The 18,838-nt window shown below is 31.2% G+C and overlaps 6 protein-coding genes across 6 annotated transcripts; 1 reads left to right on the forward strand and 5 right to left on the reverse strand.

Moving 5' to 3' along the window:
• Window positions 1–235: 235 nt before the first annotated feature.
• Window positions 236–1,348, reverse strand: GO595_007612 (serpin family protein; the record flags this gene model as incomplete). The annotated part of the gene is made up of 1 exon (XM_067921095.1): window positions 236–1,348. The coding sequence occupies one exon, from the start codon at window positions 1,346–1,348 to the stop codon at window positions 236–238; it is 1,113 nt and encodes a 370-aa protein (XP_067772175.1).
• Window positions 1,349–3,839: 2,491 nt separating this feature from the next.
• On the reverse strand, window positions 3,840–4,718 carry GO595_007613 (Cytosolic Fe-S cluster assembly factor nubp1; the record flags this gene model as incomplete). The annotated part of the gene is made up of 1 exon (XM_067921096.1): window positions 3,840–4,718. The coding sequence occupies one exon, from the start codon at window positions 4,716–4,718 to the stop codon at window positions 3,840–3,842; it is 879 nt and encodes a 292-aa protein (XP_067772176.1).
• Window positions 4,719–4,789: 71 nt separating this feature from the next.
• On the forward strand, window positions 4,790–5,167 carry GO595_007614 (Prefoldin subunit 1; the record flags this gene model as incomplete). Its single annotated transcript, XM_067921097.1, has 1 exon — window positions 4,790–5,167. One exon carries the CDS (start codon window positions 4,790–4,792, stop codon window positions 5,165–5,167), a length of 378 nt encoding a protein of 125 aa, XP_067772177.1.
• A 208-nt stretch (window positions 5,168–5,375) lies between these two features.
• GO595_007615 (signal recognition particle-docking protein FtsY) lies at window positions 5,376–8,042 on the reverse strand (the record flags this gene model as incomplete). Its single annotated transcript, XM_067921098.1, has 1 exon — window positions 5,376–8,042. One exon carries the CDS (start codon window positions 8,040–8,042, stop codon window positions 5,376–5,378), a length of 2,667 nt encoding a protein of 888 aa, XP_067772178.1.
• A 4,796-nt stretch (window positions 8,043–12,838) lies between these two features.
• Window positions 12,839–13,372, reverse strand: GO595_007616 (ras-related protein RABC2a; the record flags this gene model as incomplete). Its single annotated transcript, XM_067921099.1, has 1 exon — window positions 12,839–13,372. One exon carries the CDS (start codon window positions 13,370–13,372, stop codon window positions 12,839–12,841), a length of 534 nt encoding a protein of 177 aa, XP_067772179.1.
• An 823-nt stretch (window positions 13,373–14,195) lies between these two features.
• Window positions 14,196–15,242, reverse strand: GO595_007617 (PIKK family atypical protein kinase; the record flags this gene model as incomplete). Its single annotated transcript, XM_067921100.1, has 1 exon — window positions 14,196–15,242. The coding sequence occupies one exon, from the start codon at window positions 15,240–15,242 to the stop codon at window positions 14,196–14,198; it is 1,047 nt and encodes a 348-aa protein (XP_067772180.1).
• Window positions 15,243–18,838: the final 3,596 nt, after the last annotated feature.

Consider the following 18,838-nt stretch of genomic DNA (forward strand, 5'->3'; position numbering starts at 1 on the left):
AAATGTGTAACGATTAAAGCAAATCCCAAAAATTCCACTTCATTAAAACTCAGAGTTTATGACCAAATTAAAAATTGTGGAAATTCTGTCACATCCAGAATTCATAATGAATGTCTTTAAATCACTAAGCAAAGACAGCATATCCAATGTAACATAATCAAATCCAAAAAGTAAACACACAGCAAACATTAGTTACACAAATAAATATTTAAATAGAATTTTGTTATTTTTTTATTCATTCTTCTGGTTCAATATATTCGCCAGCGAACAATATTGTTCCATTGTTATGTGTTACGAAGTATAAAAATGGGTGATCAGCCGTGAATCGCGTTGGCTGTTCTGGGATAAACATTGACATAGCAACAATTCCGACTGTTGCAGCGGCTGCTTCAGTTCTTTCTTCGTCAACATCAATCACTGCCTTTTGTAATATGTCGCTAATGTATCTTTCCTCAATTCTCGAATCGAACAAATCGTTAATTCCCATCTTTTGGAACATTTCGCGTAATGACTTTGTTCCCCAAGTGTGCTTAAACTTTGGAAATGTAACTTCAACTTCTTTTGGACCGAGCATGTCAACATATGTTTGATATTTTCCACTGCTTAATGAACTCTTCAATGCACGAATGGAATTTGCATCATTTTGTTTGGGCAAAATAACAACCATGGAGAAGTTGTTGACATAATCCATTGATAAAACTTGTGCCGAGGAATCTTCGCAATAGAAAAATTTCGATTTTTGAAACATAAATTTGGTGGTCTTATGAGTGCCATTAAGAAGTGTAAATGTGTTGTCGTGCGTGTTCCTACTTTGGAATGGCTTCCTCCATTTGGCGTTGAAATAGATGGCATTGGTAATAATGGTTTCTGTATCTTGAGACATATCACTAGGATTGAGTATCCTTTGGATAAGGCCATGCGTGATTTCTTCAATACGTTGATTGATTATATCGCATCCAGGTTGAGGAAACTCAACGGGAACTATTTCAATGCCCAAATGTTCAATCAAAGGTGAATAAACACTCATGTCAACACATAGATTCTTGTTGGGCCAAAGTGAATTAGCACCTTGGACAATTCCATTAGGTGTTTCTTTTTCAATAGTTTGCATCAAATTGCGAAGAGATGTTAGTAAATTTTCAACACTAATATCCCCTCCCATCTTAAGTGTATCAAGAACTTGTTTTCTTGTAGAATCTTTGGAAATTGAGGCAACCATCAAAAGCGTTGCAAATGCAGAATAGGGTGAAACAACAACATTTGAAGACTCATCACCTAAGGCACTAAGCATGTAGAGTGAAAGAGACTGGAGAGGATCTTGAAGGATGATTGCTTTCTTGCCAAGCATATCAACGAAATGAATCTGACTTTAAAAGCGGTTTGTCTTAAAACGATTAATTCAATTTTCTTACGCACAATATTTCCGACTCATTTAAACCGTCGTAATGAAAGAAATATCGTTCTTTACATTTGAAGACAATTTGAATTGAATAAAATCCATCACATTCAAGATAAAATATTCTATGTCTGTAAAATTGTTGTATATTAAGGCAAATCAAAATATTAGCCGTTAAGCAAGAAGCAACCAATATAGAATCATTATGTGATAAATGGCAAAGTAATGATATATAACTGATAATGGGAGAATAGGAACTTAATAAAAGTTTACCTACACAGAGTGAAATATTTTTGATTCGGTGTCAAAATTTCTAATAATAATAATTATAATGTCATCTACTTCGATACATCGAGAAAAAATATGTGATAAGTAAACATAACAATTTAAGATAGATATTCATCATAATAATAAAATATATTTTTAATAATAATGCCCTATGTGTAATAATATTATTTTAAATGTATTAGAAAAAATTTAATATTTTTATTTACTATAGATTCTTTATTTATACGTGGAATACAATTAAAAACATAGCATCAAAATGAAAGTGATCACATTGAATTACATATATTCAAATGTATTTCATTATTTTGATTTTTCTTGCTATTTTTCTTAATCAATAATTAAAACCACTATGTAACGATTCCACTAATTTTGGTAACCCTATTAAAGTTTTTTTTAACTGTACATAAATTAACATCAAGTTCTTCCCCAAAATACAATACTCATCAAATTGGAATTAGAGTCGACATAAAAAGAGAAGAAAGTAGAAATGAATATGTTTATAACAATTATTTTTATTATCGACATTTATATTTCATATCCGAATCCAATTATGGTAATTCGGGTAGTGTAGCTCTACAAACAGGACAAATCAGCTCCTCGTTCATCCACCTCTGTAAGCATTCTTCATGGAACGCATGTTCGCATGGTGTTACCATAGTTTTATCGCCCATCTGTATTGGCTCCAAGCATATCGAGCAAATTGTTCCAGGCTCGACCACTCCGCTTGTATAATCGAAGTATCCAGGCCTTTCTTTCATCGGAATGAAGAACGCACCTCCAAATACGTTTTGAAGGAGCATTATAATAATCTGTAACATGTAATAAAAGAACACCACTAAACCGGCAGTTACATCGTACGTATCAGAAATATTTACGTTGTTTATGAAGTAGTAAAACAGAATCAACAATTTCTGCCACATCGTAAACATAACGAATCTTGGATCGATTGATTTCGTAGTGTTCTTTATTGCTGAATGTATAATTTGAGGGATATACCCAGAATATAAAATTAACAAAACAATAAATGGGTAATTAAATATTAAAGTGAAACATATTTGTGTTGCCATTAACACAAAAACCATCTTAAACAAGAAGTTCAAAAATTGCGCACGCATTTCATTAAATTCGATGTCTACGTTAGCAATTGATGACCTCCAAATAAATGTTGTGAAATTAATTTGAACAATGAAATAAAACCCAATCATTGTGATCGACAAAATTAAAATTACGTTTTGCGATATCCCATATTTAAGCGAAACTTCCATAATGAATAAACTATAAATGAAATCAAAGGACATGTGCATAAGAAATGAATCAACTGACAACTTATGAAGTTGCGATTGAGTGGTGCCTCCAATTAGAAACATCCATCCATAAAATGTAGCGAGAAAACAGATGGCTGAAAATACACCAAAGATTTTGGTGTTGGTTTTGTACCCATTGACATCAAATTCTGTGCCAACAATTTCATACGCATATATGTTATTGAGTATTGCTGTGCCTTTAAACGTTCGTCGGCCACTGTAATATTCATTGAAGGAAACATTGCGGTGCGATACCTTAAATCCAAAGGAATAAAGTCTCGTCTTATGATCATTAGGAGGGAATAATGATAATATTAATTTATGTAATGTATGAGTATTAAGGGAAGAATAAGGAACAGTAAAATTAGACAGAAGAGTTTGTATCAATTTCTCTGTTGTGGAGCTATAATTTGAATATGTGTATACAAAGCATGAATTATTATAGCAAAAACCACGAAAAATAATTGTATCAAAACTAAATCTGATCTGTGCTGAGTCTTTAAATTTAGCTCTGACACCTATTAATTTGTCTGATATGTTTTCACCAAGAATTTCTTTCATTTCATCATTTGAGAGTATATCCATTTGGAAATAAGATAAACTTGTTGTAAAATTATTGGATATGAATGACCAATTTCCTACAAATGATTTAAATGAAACCCCACTTCTACAAAAAATGATGAAAAGTAAACCCATTGATTTTCTTGGCTGACGTTTAAAAACCGTCCAATTCCAAAGCACCAAAAACAGAAATTTACTATAAAAGTTATACAAAAATAATTTCAAAAATATCAACATAAAGAAGCATAAATCATTATTTAGATGATTTAGTTTATTTTCAACAAAATAAGTCACTGCTTCTTTGGTAAGCCTTCAATAAGTTTCTGACAAATGACACTCATTGAGTCAGCAACAGGTTTTGAGATTTGATACTTCTCACCAACCAAACCAGCTATCATTGATGGATCAATCGGTATCTTTCCAAGGAGAACGAGATTTTCGTCCTGGCATAGCTTCTCAGCTCCTCCAGTGGTATTTGGATATATTGAGCTTTCTTTGTTGCACTTTGGACATGTGAAACTTGACATGTTTTCAATGACGCCGATTATCTTCACACCAGATTTCTTACAAAATTGGATCTCACGACGTACATCAGCAATTGCAACTTCTTCAGGTGTTGTTACAATGATTGCTCCATCAATGCCAGCTTCACTCATGAAGCTAACAACTGACAAATGTTCATCACTTGTTCCTGGTGGAGTGTCAACAACAATGAGTTGAGCATCACCCCAGTTGACATCACGTAGAAATTGTAGAATAAAGCTGTTTTTCATTGGACCTCTTGCGATAATTGCATCATCTCGATTACTCAAAAAGAATTGAGTGGAAATTAGTTCAATGTTACTACCATCTATAGCACATGGTTGAATTCCATACGCAGTTTGACATAGCGTTTCATTTGTTGTGTTAAATAAAATTGGTAATGATGGGCCACACAAATCTGCATCAATTACTCCAACACAGAATTGAGTTGAAAGGAACTTTGATACAAGGTAAGCAACAGTTGATTTTCCTACGCCACCCTTTCCACTTAAAACCAAAATCTTATATTGGACACTTTCCATAGAATCCTTAACATCTTTTAAAGCCTCACGCATTGCATCAGGTACACCACCTGTGCCACATGCTTCTCGCATCGGACAATTCGCGCAATCTCCGCTGCAGCTCATTAAAAAGTGAAATGAAAAATACTGTTTTCAACGGTTTTATAAGTCCTTTTTAACGGTCTCATATCATACAAATGGCCGAACAGCAAATACGTCTTCCTGAAGACCAAATGAATCAATATATCAAGTTCCGCCAAGAGGAAGAGCGGTGCATTGAAAATATCAACAGAGCTACAGTTCAACTTGATACAGAATTAAGAAATAGAAGATCAAAATACATCACTCGTCAAGAAATAGCAAAACTTCCCAAGGATGTTCCAGTATACTCTTCTGTAGGTAAAGCATTTTTACTTGATTCTGTTCCAACAACACTTGAAAAGCTCAGAACGGACTTAGGAAAATGCGACGAAAAAATTCTTCTTATTAAGAAGACAGGAATTTATATTCTTGGCCAACAAGATGATGTTCGTAACCAAATCGATGAACTTTTGGCTCCATACATTAAAAAGTAAACATTCAATTAATTGCCTCCAATTTCATCCTCTCTAAAGCTCTTATTGAGAAAACACAAAGAATTTCGACTCCAATGCGCGCCATCATTTTCTGTTTCGCAGTTATTTTAAATTTCATATTATCCAATGCAATTTGTCCTTTAACTTGTGTTACAAAAACAAACGAAAACAGCACAAATATATCAAAAACGAATTGAGAAACATGCTTTTAGCAGGAGCACCATGATCGAGGTGGTTGTGGCACTGGTTCTATTGGCGTTGGCTGCTTTTCTGTCTTTTCCAGTGGAGACATATCTGCATATTTACCAGCAAGTAATCTAAACATTGGATCAATTCCAATGCATTTGAATGCGCTTGTTTCATAATATTCAATTCCAAGTCTTTGCGCTAATGCAATTCCTTCATCGGATGTCACTTGGCGCTTATCTTCTGGAATATCCTTCTTGTTACCACAGAGACAGATAATTGGGTTTTGCGTTTGCTCAACAATTGCATTGTACCAATTTTGTACATTTTCAAGTGATGATCGTTGGTCAAATGAAAACACAATGATAGCTACATTCGCACCACGATAATACTTCGGAACAAGTGATTGATAGGACTCTTGGCCTGCAGTGTCCCATACACTGACTTTGACGCGACGGTCATTATGGAGAATGGTCCTCTCTGATACATCAAAGGCTGCTGTGTTGCTGGCTTTGGTGAAGCTGTTGCTGATGAAACGAGATGTGAGTGAGGTCTTGCCAACATTGGAATCGCCAACAATAATAAATTTGGTATCAATTTGACCTTCTTCGCTGATTCTTGTGAGTTGTTCTTGTTCTTCCCTTCTAATTCTTTCGACTTCGTCTTCTGCCTCTTTGATTCTGGATTCTTCAATGGCTTTGCGCTCTTCTTCTGCTCTTTGTCTTTCTTCTTCAGCTCTTCTTCTTTCTTCTTCTCTTTGTCTTTCTTCTTCCTCAGCTTTCTTTCTTGCTTCTTCTTCAGCTTTGAGTCTTTCTTCCTCAGCCTTCTTTCTGGCTTCTTCTTCAGCTTTGAGTCTTTCTTCCTCAGCCTTCTTTCTGGCTTCTTCTTCAGCTTTGAGTCTTGCTTCTTCTTCAGCCTTCTTTCTTGCTTCTTCTTCAGCTTTGAGTCTTTCTTCCTCAGCCTTCTTTCTGGCTTCTTCTTCAGCTTTGAGTCTTGCTTCTTCTTCAGCCTTCTTTCTGGCTTCTTCTTCAGCTTTGAGTCTTTCTTCCTCAGCCTTCTTTCTTGCTTCTTCTTCAGCTTTGAGTCTTGCTTCTTCTTCAGCTTTGAGTCTTGCTTCTTCTTCAGCTTTGAGTCTTGCTTCTTCTTCAGCTTTGAGTCTTTCTTCCTCAGCCTTCTTTCTGGCTTCTTCTTCTGCCTTAAGTCTAGCTTCTTCTTCTGCCTTAAGTCTTGCTTCTTCTTCTGCCTTAAGTCTTGCTTCTTCTTCAGCTTTGAGACGTGCTTCTTCTTCTGCCTTAAGTCTAGCTTCTTCTTCAGCTTTGAGACGTGCTTCTTCTTCTGCCTTAAGTCTTGCTTCTTCTTCTGCCTTAAGTCTAGCTTCTTCTTCTGCCTTAAGTCTAGCTTCTTCTTCTGCCTTAAGTCTAGCTTCTTCTTCTGCCTTAAGTCTAGCTTCTTCTTCTGCCTTAAGTCTTGCTTCTTCTTCAGCTTTGAGACGTGCTTCTTCTTCTGCCTTAAGTCTAGCTTCTTCTTCAGCTTTGAGACGTGCTTCTTCTTCTGCCTTAAGTCTTGCTTCTTCTTCTGCCTTAAGTCTAGCTTCTTCTTCTGCCTTAAGTCTAGCTTCTTCTTCTGCCTTAAGTCTAGCTTCTTCTTCTGCCTTAAGTCTAGCTTCTTCTTCTGCCTTAAGTCTTGCTTCTTCTTCTGCCTTAAGTCTTGCTTCTTCTTCAGCTTTGAGACGTGCTTCTTCTTCTGCCTTAAGTCTGGCTTCTTCTTCTGCCTTAAGTCTTGCTTCTTCTTCAGCTTTGAGACGTGCTTCTTCTTCTGCCTTAAGTCTGGCTTCTTCTTCTGCCTTAAGTCTTGCTTCTTCTTCAGCTTTGAGACGTGCTTCTTCTTCTGCCTTAAGTCTTGCTTCTTCTTCTGCCTTAAGTCTTGCTTCTTCTTCAGCTTTGAGACGTGCTTCTTCTTCTGCCTTAAGTCTGGCTTCTTCTTCTGCCTTAAGTCTGGCTTCTTCTTCTGCCTTAAGTCTGGCTTCTTCTTCTGCCTTAAGTCTGGCTTCTTCTTCAGCTTTCTTCTTAGCTTCTTCCTCTTCAGCTTTCTTCTTAGCTTCTTCTTCTTCAGCTTTCTTCTTAGCTTCTTCCTCTTCAGCTTTCTTCTTAGCTTCTTCCTCTTCAGCTTTCTTCTTAGCTTCTTCTTCTTCAGCTTTCTTCTTAGCTTCTTCCTCTTCAGCTTTCTTCTTAGCTTCTTCGGATTCGCCTTCTGTTTCTGCTTTCTTTGCCATTCTTTTCTTGAAAAGAGGGTTGTTGCTTAAATCCATTCCACCCATTCCTGGCATTGGTGCCATTCCTGGAATCTTTTTAAGTGGAGGTCTAGCACCCATTCCAGGCATGGGAACCATTCCAGGCATTGGCATCATACCAGGCATTGGAACACGAGCTGGTTTCTTTTCTGGAATTATTGGAGGAGCAGATACTTGTTGAGAGTGTCTATTCTTGGCATCAACTTCATCTTTGTGCTTTCTTCTATTCATTCTTGCCAGTGATACATCGCCTACCCTCCTTCTTGTTTTCTTTAAGTTCTCCATAATGAGGTCAGGATAAACAGTTAACGGATCTGCTTTAAAAAGATCTTCAGGATCGATTTCTGTATCTGATAGATTATCATAAGATGCTGGATCAGCGGTATTTCCTTCGGACATTTGGAAAAGACTAAAATGAAATCCGTTTGTTTTACCCAAAAAAAAGTCACTTTTTGTATGCTAACCACCCAGTCAAAATGCTTCAATTTTGAAAGAAAGTCATGTATCGTAAACCTTGTTGTGAAAAGTTTCATTGAAAAAAATTATCGTTTCACATTGAAATAAAAACTGTGGAAGTAGCCCAGAATCAAATTTTTATATACTCAAATAAAAAACTCAAGTTTCTCCAAAATGTACATAATACGTCGGCAAATACGTTCTTCTAAAATAATAATTTTGTAAAGAATGATGCATTTTTTTTGCTCATCAATATTCATTGTATCATTTTTATGATAAATAAAAACAAATCCGTAAAGAAAGAAATGTCTCTACCATTCTTAGATAATATTTTATTCTTTTGTTCTTCAAAACCTTTTCAATAATAAAGAAATTAAAGATCATAATACCAATATTTAAGATTAGCAACTTCTAAATATACAGAAATCATTTGCATGAATGGGGTTAACATATTTAATTACGGCTTACATTATTATAAAAAAAAATTCATGATCATGATTTTAATTAAAATTTCTATTAATTTTTTAACATATTAATATAACAAACCTTAAATTATTAAAGCTAAAAGTATGATTTTCCTTCTTCAAATCATAATATTAAAATTATTGAGATGTGTCATTAAAATTTTAATGAATAATTATTCCGAGGTTTAAAGTTTTAAAATAGTCATTGTTGTAAATATTGTTGAATTTTTAAGATCAAACATGAATGAAACAATTTTTTACCTAAAAATGGTGTGAATCTTCCTTCATTCAATTTTGATTATGTTTTTCGGTTTTCATACAATTGTATCTGTTGATTAATGAGCGGCAAAGAAACGCTCGATATCAAAGCTTCAGTATTTAAAACTAATCAACCTATAGTCGAAACTAAAATCCCGCCTACATCAACTAGTGCAGAAATTATAAGTTATTTAATGTATTCACAAAAGATGAAAATTCCAGATAATTACCTTGTTCTTTTAAGTTTTCCAATTCCAAACACAAACTTAAGATTATATAAAATAATGGAAAGCGGAATGAAAATATCCAAATATATATCACATTTTAAATCTTTTGAGATTATTTTATATCCACCCACGCTCTGTGTCAAAATCTATTCTCCAGACGAAAGCTTTATAAGTGTTGAATTTCCCAGCAATCTACCCACATCAAAAATCATTGAAAAAGTTTGTAATGAATCTTATCATCTCGAAGATTCTCTTTGTTACAGTATGTACCCACCCAAGAAGCTTCTTATAGATCCTATTCCACAAAATAAGTCCATTATTGAAGTAGATCCCTGTATGGAAAATTTATATATCATACGACGATTTTGGCTTGAATCTGTCAATAACCTTACAAGAGAATCCGACATTCATTTTAATTACATCCAAGCCAAAAAAATTGTTTATGACAAGCATTTCTTATACAAATATTTTGACGTCTGTGATCTGATTGCCATAGCTTTAATGGTTGAATATAAGACCAAAGAAGCTGTTAAATCGGTCATTAAGAAAAGCAAAGGGAAAGGAGAAGCATTTTTTCCCAAATATGTCATCAATGACAAATCCAAGAAATTAAAGAAGAAAATTCTTTCTTCACTTAAAAACTACAAAAACAAAACTCAAACAGAGCTTAAAAAGTTATTTATTAGCACATGTATGAAGAATCCATTTTTCGGCTCATTACAATTTCCAGTTAATTGTAAAATACCAGGAAATGAAACAACATCAGAACATTCCTTAATATTTACTGAAAAGAAGATATATTTAACCAAGCCGAATACGTACGACGTCGAATTTGAAATCAATCTCGAATGTGTTATGAAATATAAACAAATTTCAAATGAAATATTACGATTCACATTAAACAGCAAACCGAAAGAAAAGAAAATTCAAGTTATTGAATTAGATATTAATTCTAAGTTTAATGTCCAAATATTAGAACATTTTACATCGTTAGCTAATGCTATTAAAAAACATCGACTTGAGAAAGAGAAAAAAGGAAAAGTTGTAACACATTCACATCATGTACATTCCAAATTATCGAAATGTACATCAATTTCAAATCTACTTATGAGTCGATCGCCAATATTAAATGAAACATCAGATTTATCATCAATAATGATATCAACAACAGCACCGATTGAATCGGAGAAAATAATTTTAAATAAAATCGAAGCTCCAAAACAACAAATAGTTACAGAAGTTGATTTATCATCAATGTTTGCACTTAATGAAGAAATTAATTCCGATTTTATTGATACAACAAATTCAAACATAAATTCATTTATAACACCTGAAAAACATGAATATGTATTAGATTCAGATATGATACAAAACGGATGTAATTTAATCCAACGAATTATTACACAAGAAAGTATTAATCCGACATATGAAGTCCGAACATTTATTAAGAACTCATTACATAAGTCAAAACTCATACAGAAAGTCATTGATAATTATATTGATAATTCATATAATTCATTAATTGATTGTATTTCATATGTATCGATAAGCTTAGTGTTATTATTTAATGAAGAATTATCACCATTAGATGGATTTGCTACAATTAATTATATCCGTTCAATAGTATTACAATTCGCTTTACAAGAATGGAAAGATGTTGATTTCTTAACACAAGCTTCTTCAATCGATCCAATGTTATCAAGTTTATTACTTTCTTATCAATTCTTAATGAAGGATGTGAATTTACCTTTAAGCACAATTTTGTTTGAAGTGTTTTCAGCAAAATATTTCGAATCAATTCCTTTATTAAGATTAAATGAATCGATACTTTTATCATTATTATGTTGTTCAATATGTATTGCTAAATCTTTCATTGATGCAAATATCGAAGTAAATGTATTAAAGCCAATTATAGATAAACTTCCAAAGTTAATAACTTTCGATATTATCTTAGCGTATAGTTTATCGACAGAATTAAAACAAATTACTAAGAAAATACAAAATGATAATTCATTAAGACAAAAACTTTTGACTTTACCACATGTTTCAAGAATAGAAATATCATCAATTATTAATTGCGTTGATCAATTATATAACTTAACACGATTCCAAATATCACCGATTTCTTCATTAATTAAAACATTTTCGCCACGATTTAAAGTTGTACCTGAATTCCCTAAAGATTTAAACGAAATAATTAATTTATATCATATATCTAAAGATGCTTCTTTTCTTTTGTTAGCAATGAATAATACTATATATGAATCATTAAGTAATTCATTAAGTTTTAGAGCTTCAACATTTTATAATTTGTTTATCGAAGCATTTTTGGATAATAACGTGAATAATAATAATGATGTTTTAGATGCATATAAAAAATTTGCAGAACCTTTAAATGAAGCAATTAAAATAATTGCACAAAACCAAAATTTGTTCTCATTTTTAAACATTAAAACTGATGTTGTTCATTATGTAATTAAATTATTATTATCTTCTTCTGAAGATACAAAAATTATTTTGTCTTTATTAGCGTTGGAATCGTTATCAGAAAAACAAAGATGTAATTGGATTAGAAATACCGAAAATCAAATAGATCAATCTATTAAAAATAACGATGATAAAATGAATGATAATGATAAACAGAAATTAAGTGATTGCTTTAGAGTGTTTACAATTGACATTTTGATTCAAACAAAGTTCCACAAAAACGCAGTCAAAATAATTGAAAAGTTAATTGAGACAGGTAAAATTTTGCTGTCAATTTTGAATGGAGGCTTAAAAAGTGAAGAAAGAAGACAAAAATCAACCCAACTAAGAAACCTGTTAAAGACTATATTACCAGTGGCTTATGGCGAAATAGATGCTGTGGAAAGTTTCTTACAATGTGATGGAAAAACTACAACAATACAAAGCTATAAATGTAATATGATTATTAAAAAACCAGACGTAAGTATATCGCAAGATGTACTATCAAAACTTGCTATGACACTTCAGCAATTCAAAAGAAATTAGTAAAATATCGTTTAGATAATTTTTCAAAAAAAAAAAAAAAAGTTTTGTGCTGAATATGATTTCATTTTCTCTTGTTTCTAGAAACAACCCACTGTTTTAATTAATTAGTGAAAAATTCATTTGTTAATTTTACTTTAATTATCAACATTATGAAACACAAGTACCACCCACAAATACCATAAAATTTGTCGAATGCTTGGAGTATTTTTTCGATTTTTGTCTTCGTGCTAATTTTTTCTAGAAAAATACTTTAGATCATTATGAAGAACTTTCAAAGAATAATTGGGAGCTCCATAAGAAACATATTAAAGAAGGATATAATCCGAATGAAATTGCGAAAATAATTCGAAATGATGAAATAGAAAAACTTCAAGAAATATCAACACAAAGTGATTTTAATTTTAATCAAACATTTGAACCATCAATTTATGAAAAATGTTCATATATTAATCTCAAATATTGTGTTACATTAATTGATTATGCTGCATTTTTTGGATCAGTTAAATGTTTTAAATATTTGAATATGAATAACTCAAACGTAAATAAAACAGGTAAAATTCTTCATTCATAACTTACATAATAAAGTAATTCGATCGTTTTCAAGCACTCGTTTCTGGTAGAATAAATTTCATGTTATCAATATCAAAATAAATTTATCATCAAAATCAATTGGAAATATTTTCAAATTTTAAAAGATGACTGTTGATACTGTTTTTTCCAAATGAAATGAATTATAATAGATTTTATTTTATGATGAAGGAAAAAATATAATTTTTATTTATTGTATGAAGCAAACTTCCTTTCTTTCAGTATCATTGTTAGAAGTACTATTATTTTCATTAGAAGATTTAGATATCAAGCTATTTGGAGGACTGGATGAATGGGATTGTGTCAAATGGAATTTAACAATATTTTCGAAAAGATCATCTATTCCACTTCTTGTAACGCAACTTACCTCTACAAACATCGCCCCTATTTCTTTTGCCTTTTTCATTCCTTCATCTTCCAATACTTGTCTCGAAGAATTTCGAATTTCATTTGATATCAAAACTTTAGTATACTGAGTACCCTCCATAATATTTCGAACAAATTCAATGCGATTCGGTAGATTAATAAAAGTTGCCTTGTTATTACGATCATAAACAAAAACAACAATATCAGATCCATGAACATACATTGACAACAAACTTGAAAATCTTTCTTCCCCTGATGTGTCGTAAACTTTTACATGATAAGATTTTTGGCCGAAATCAAAGATTTGAGCTTTAAAACTTGTTCCTATTGTCGGCTGGATTCCTTCAGGATCTTCCATGTGTTCAAATCCCAACCTTTCAATGGTCGTTTTTCCAACAGGATGATCTCCTAAAAGAACAATTTTGATATCTTCTTCCAATTGAGTGAGTTATTTTAGAAGCTCTTTTACATTGGTTTACAGAATTCAAATTGAAATTTCAAAAATATTTCAATTTCAGATACCCAAAAATTTTAATGCGCACAAAATTCTGAGCTTATTCAATAAGATTAAGTTCGTTTATCTTTTTTTTCTCCTTTCAGAATTTGTAGGAAATTTTTATCAGAAACACCAATAAAAGTGACAGGTGGTTGACAGCAAGAAAAATGAAACAGATTGAATGCTTATCGGCATGTTGAAAGAGTCAATCGCCCATTTGAAATGAATATGAATATTATGTTATTAATAACTGCCTTTATGAGATTACATCACATCACTAAAACACTGAAAAAATAAAACCAAAATTAATATGATAATAATTTTGAGATCTATTTCTTGAAATAAAAGATATTAAATATATCGATAATTTACATTTTATTTATACCAATACTAAGCAAGGGGATTTGGTTAGCCATTGTGTTGGAGATGATGTTTTCCAAGATGAGTATCAAGTAATTTCAAGAAATTCTAATTATCTTCTCAAATTCGCTTTAATTATAGTAAAAAACAATGTTTTATTTTTGAAATCCGATTTTTGTCCAAGATATTTGTGTTTGTTTAAGCTCACTTACCGATCATAAGTATTCAAAAAGCCACCTTTTTTTTGAAATAAAATAAACCATACAATGTATTTATTATATAGATTAAACTAAATTTTTGTTATCTTTGTTTATCACATATTTAATCACCAGAACGGGCACCATCCCGAGTACATTCTGCACAAGTTCATTGGACTTGTAGCGTTTTCTATTAATCTATTCGTTTGCTCCTCAACAGACATTGGCACATCATTACCGAAATCCATTCCCGTTAACTTTTGATGCACTCTTTTTCTCATTTGCACACTCGAATTCGTTTTCCTTTGTCTCTCAGCTTTCACTGCAACGCTGCCTAATTTCTCACTCGAATATAACCTCTTCGTTTTTTGTGGTCTATCCGGATTTACAAGAGGCTCTTGCACAAAAATAGCTAAAACAGTCACAAGCACATCACAATTTTCTCTCAAAATATTCGACATACTCACAAATGCGTTATTAAATACACCATCAACACCGGCAGGGCCCATAGCTCTTACCATTTGCCTCGTTAAACGGAATGGTACAACTTCCGGTAAGAAATCGCGATTTGCTGCCTTCTCAAAACAATCACCAAAATCGATGTGGACAACTCTGCCAGTGTTAGAATCGATCAATAAGTTGGATGGATGTCGATCTCCTAATCCTATGATATAACCGACGACAGAATTAACTGCACATGAGATAGAAAATGTTAATGTCTTTTTAACCCATGACTCAGATGTTTCCGATTTAAGCCAAAAGAAATCGGCAATATCTGTATCTGGAACTTCATTACATATGCGCTCAAAAACTTGAAGCTTTTGGATGGGTAAAAGATTGTCAAAGATTTCATTAGAATATTGCATAAGTAAATCAAATTCTTTCATTTGATCCACATCATGAACGGTTCGAATTTTTTCGACAACTTTTCGTAATGTTTCAGTTCCTGGTACCCATTGAACTAAGCCATGTCCTATAGACAATGGTATTACACTAATAATTTGGATAAATCTTTGATTGAAAAATGTTTCTTTCATTAAAAGTGAATTAATTAACCTAAAGAACTGCATTATCCGTTCATCTAAACGCATATCTTCATGACCTTTCAATAAGTATTGATAATAATTACCATCAGAACCTTTCACTATTACATCTTTCGGTAACTGTTTTGACATATAAACCGACAATTGTCCCACAAAATATTGTATCGTTATTGTAGGGTGCCCCGGTTTATAAGTTCCGGGAACCGCCAAATGAAAATCAGTTTTTTCACTCAATTCTTTCGAAATTGCGGAAAGCTCAATTGTATGAATTTGTTTCAGTTCTTCATCTAAAGCAGCTTGTACACTTTTACACCAAGCTATAACTCTATTTATTGAGTTTTGGAATTTATTTCTTGCGTTAAAATAAGGCAACATTCCTTCTAACGTTTTAATGTAATTACCGAAAGTATCCAAAAATCGATAATGCATTTGACACTTCGGAGTTTTCACAAGATTTATAATGGAGACGAGTGAGTTCTTCATTTTTTCATATGATTGTTTGTGATAAAATTCGGAAGCATCTAAAATATATTGAGAAACTCTTTCAGGCCAAGTCACAGTTGCACGTAATAAACTTTTACGTATTAAAACTACTTCGTTATAAATTTCGGGTTTTTCAAGACGAAATTCTTCGAGAATCATTTTAGCAGAATCAGCTCTTTCTTTACAGATGGATTTCTTTAATACGAACAACATAAATATTAATTCATGATAATGTTCCCTTAATAAATTATATATAATTTTATGTACATATTCTGCAACTTCTGGTGTGGAATGACTTAATTGTACAAGTAATTGATGCGATACTTGTAACAATTGTTTCGCAGGTAATTTTTCGATTGATGAATGTGCTGTAGAATTAAACATTTCTTTGTGATCGGCATATTTAAAGAACAAATTTAATAATTGTACTAAATCAGGAAAACTTTGTGTAGTTAAAACACATTTAGTTAATGCATCGATAGCATTCTTTACATGTGTTACAATATTTTCTTCTTTATCTAAAGATATTAATGCTACGTTTACATTACACCATTTCCGTAATATATCAACATTTAATGAACTACCTGTTAATTCACTATAGATATCATTTGGTAAGAAGTAATTACCTTTTTGATTCTTCATTAATATATTATATAACTTTTGATCATAATTATGCTCCGAAATAATACCTTTCAAATGATCATAAGCAATTTTTAATTCTTCAATAGATTCATTTGTGGATAAAATCCATTTCGAATATAAAAATTGACAACTAATTCGTAAGTTACCACTTATGATTTCAGTAAGTTTCTTCATTTCATTTAGAGCTTTATCTTTTTCACCAGTAATCCAATGTTCGACAGCTAAACAAACATTAAATAATTCTGGTTCTTTCAATGATTCTTTTTCCATCATTGGAAATATCATTCGAAGTGCATTTTTATGTATTTGTGTACCTAACGCAGGACTTTTAAGTGTGAAAAACTTCACTAATTTTTCATTTCGAATTCCTGTGATAACAATTCGATTTGATATTATTTCAAACCATAAATCAAATACACGTGGAGATGTTAAAAGTCTATTATCCCATACTTCTTCGATTTCTTTTCGATTATAACCTTTTAACCAATCTTTCATTTCACTAATTTCTATTAATTCTTGACATGCAAGAATTATATCTGTTTGAATTCTTTGATTATCAGAAGAACGAAATGTTATAGGTTTAGAAGCTAATAAAGAAAATCCTTTTGTAATACATTCATCAACTTTATCATAATCTTTATCATGTAATGCACATAATGCATTTAATACATTACAACGTGAAGAATCATCAGAACAATATTTTAATATGTTTTTTAATTGTTCCCAATCTCCAGTATAAAATAATGATTCTGCAAAATATGATGCAATTGATTGCTTTTGAAATAATGGTAAATTATTAAAGTCTTTCATTAATGGTATAATTTGATTCCATTCTGCTAATGCTGACATTGATTTTATTAAACTTAAAAACGTCTTAAAACTTTTGTCCTTTTTATATCGTTCTTCAAAAATTGGTTCAACTTTATCCCACATACGTAACTTAGCTAATATATCTGGATTATTTAATGTTGTCGATTTCATTTTGAAATGTTTCCAGACTCCAACAGCATCACTATGATCTCCAAGTCGTAAATATATATCAATTAATTTTAATATTTCATTATCTTTAATAGAATTCGATTTCTCTGATTGATTAATAATTTCTGTTTGAATCTTTAATGCAAATGCTATAGATCCATTATCTAAAGCTTCATTAACTAATTCATTTAATGGTATACCAATAGGTTTTTCGATTTGATTCATAAAAGCTAATAAATTTATGATTTCATGTGCTATAGTTTTATCATTTTCTTTTGAGTTTAATAAATCTTTAAATGATAATGCAATTTGTTCTTTATTTTGTTCTGATAATTTTAACCAACAACTTAAAAATGCTGGTTTAAATAACTTCATTGATAATGGATAATAATTAGAAGCTAATACTGAACAAGCTCGAATAGAATCCGAAGGAGAATTAGAAATTATAGCTAAAACAAATGAATGTAACCATTTTTCTAAGTTACAACTTAAACTTAAATTAGGTGTAATAGCTCTTAATACAATTGAATCTTGTGAGAAAGTGAATTTTGGTTGTGTAATTTCTTTTTTAATATTTATTTTTGGATCATTTTGTTGGTGATTTAATTTAAATGGTTTGTTCTCTTTTATATTTTTAATAATTAATTTTAATTCTGGTGTAATAAAATGTTTTGCTTCTGGTTGAATTAAAATCATTTCGATATCATTTAATATATCTTTTCGATGAGTTTCTAATAAAGAATAAAGGAAGTCTAAAGCAGCTTCAAAAGTTTTATTATCATCACTATATAAACCAGAAGTTAAAGCTCTCATTATAGGGCCAAAATAATGTGTTAAGTTTACAGCATGTGAAAGATCTCTTAATGAATAAAATGCATAAACTTTCACTTCTTTTAATGAATGTTCACATTCGATAGCATCACAAATTTGTGGTACTATTAAATATAATAAATCTTGTACATATAATCCAAGCATAGAAAATGCTTTTAATACATGATGAGATATCATTACATTCGAAGTTTTAGAATCATCTAAACAACCAATTAATAAACAAATTGTTTCAGATGCATATTTAGTAAATCCATCTTTAATTGTCTTTAAAAATGCTAAAATTAAATCAAGAATTTCAATTGCTAATTCAACACAAAATTTATCTTTTACAAGTTTCAAACTTCTCGAAACAAATGGTAATGTATTATGTGTGGAATTCATAATTAATTGAGAATATAATGGTAAATAAGTTTTTAATTCCAAATTTGTTGAATTTTCCATTACAGATAATAAACGAACTATAAAAGAATCGAAATGTGAAAGCATATGCATTTTAGGATTTGATAATATTATTACTAAAGCTTGTACGGTCATTATATAAAATTCTTTTAATTTATTATCATAAAAAATATCAAGTAAAGAAGATGCAGCTACATCTATAAAATAATGTTCAGTTGTATCATTCTTAAATAATAAAGTTTCATCAATAACTCCATCGATTTCTCTTGATGGATGAAAAAATTTACGTGCAAGATCTTGATCAATATTTTCAGGTGTTCTACAATATTTAATTGTACTTTTTTGATGTATATCAATAACACCTAAAGAACCAATTACTCGTAATAAAGCCATTC

The sequence above is a fragment of the Histomonas meleagridis genome, assembly GCF_020186115.1.
Source record: "Histomonas meleagridis strain 2922-C6/04-10x chromosome Unknown contig_55, whole genome shotgun sequence".
NCBI lineage: Eukaryota > Parabasalia > Tritrichomonadida > Dientamoebidae > Histomonas > Histomonas meleagridis.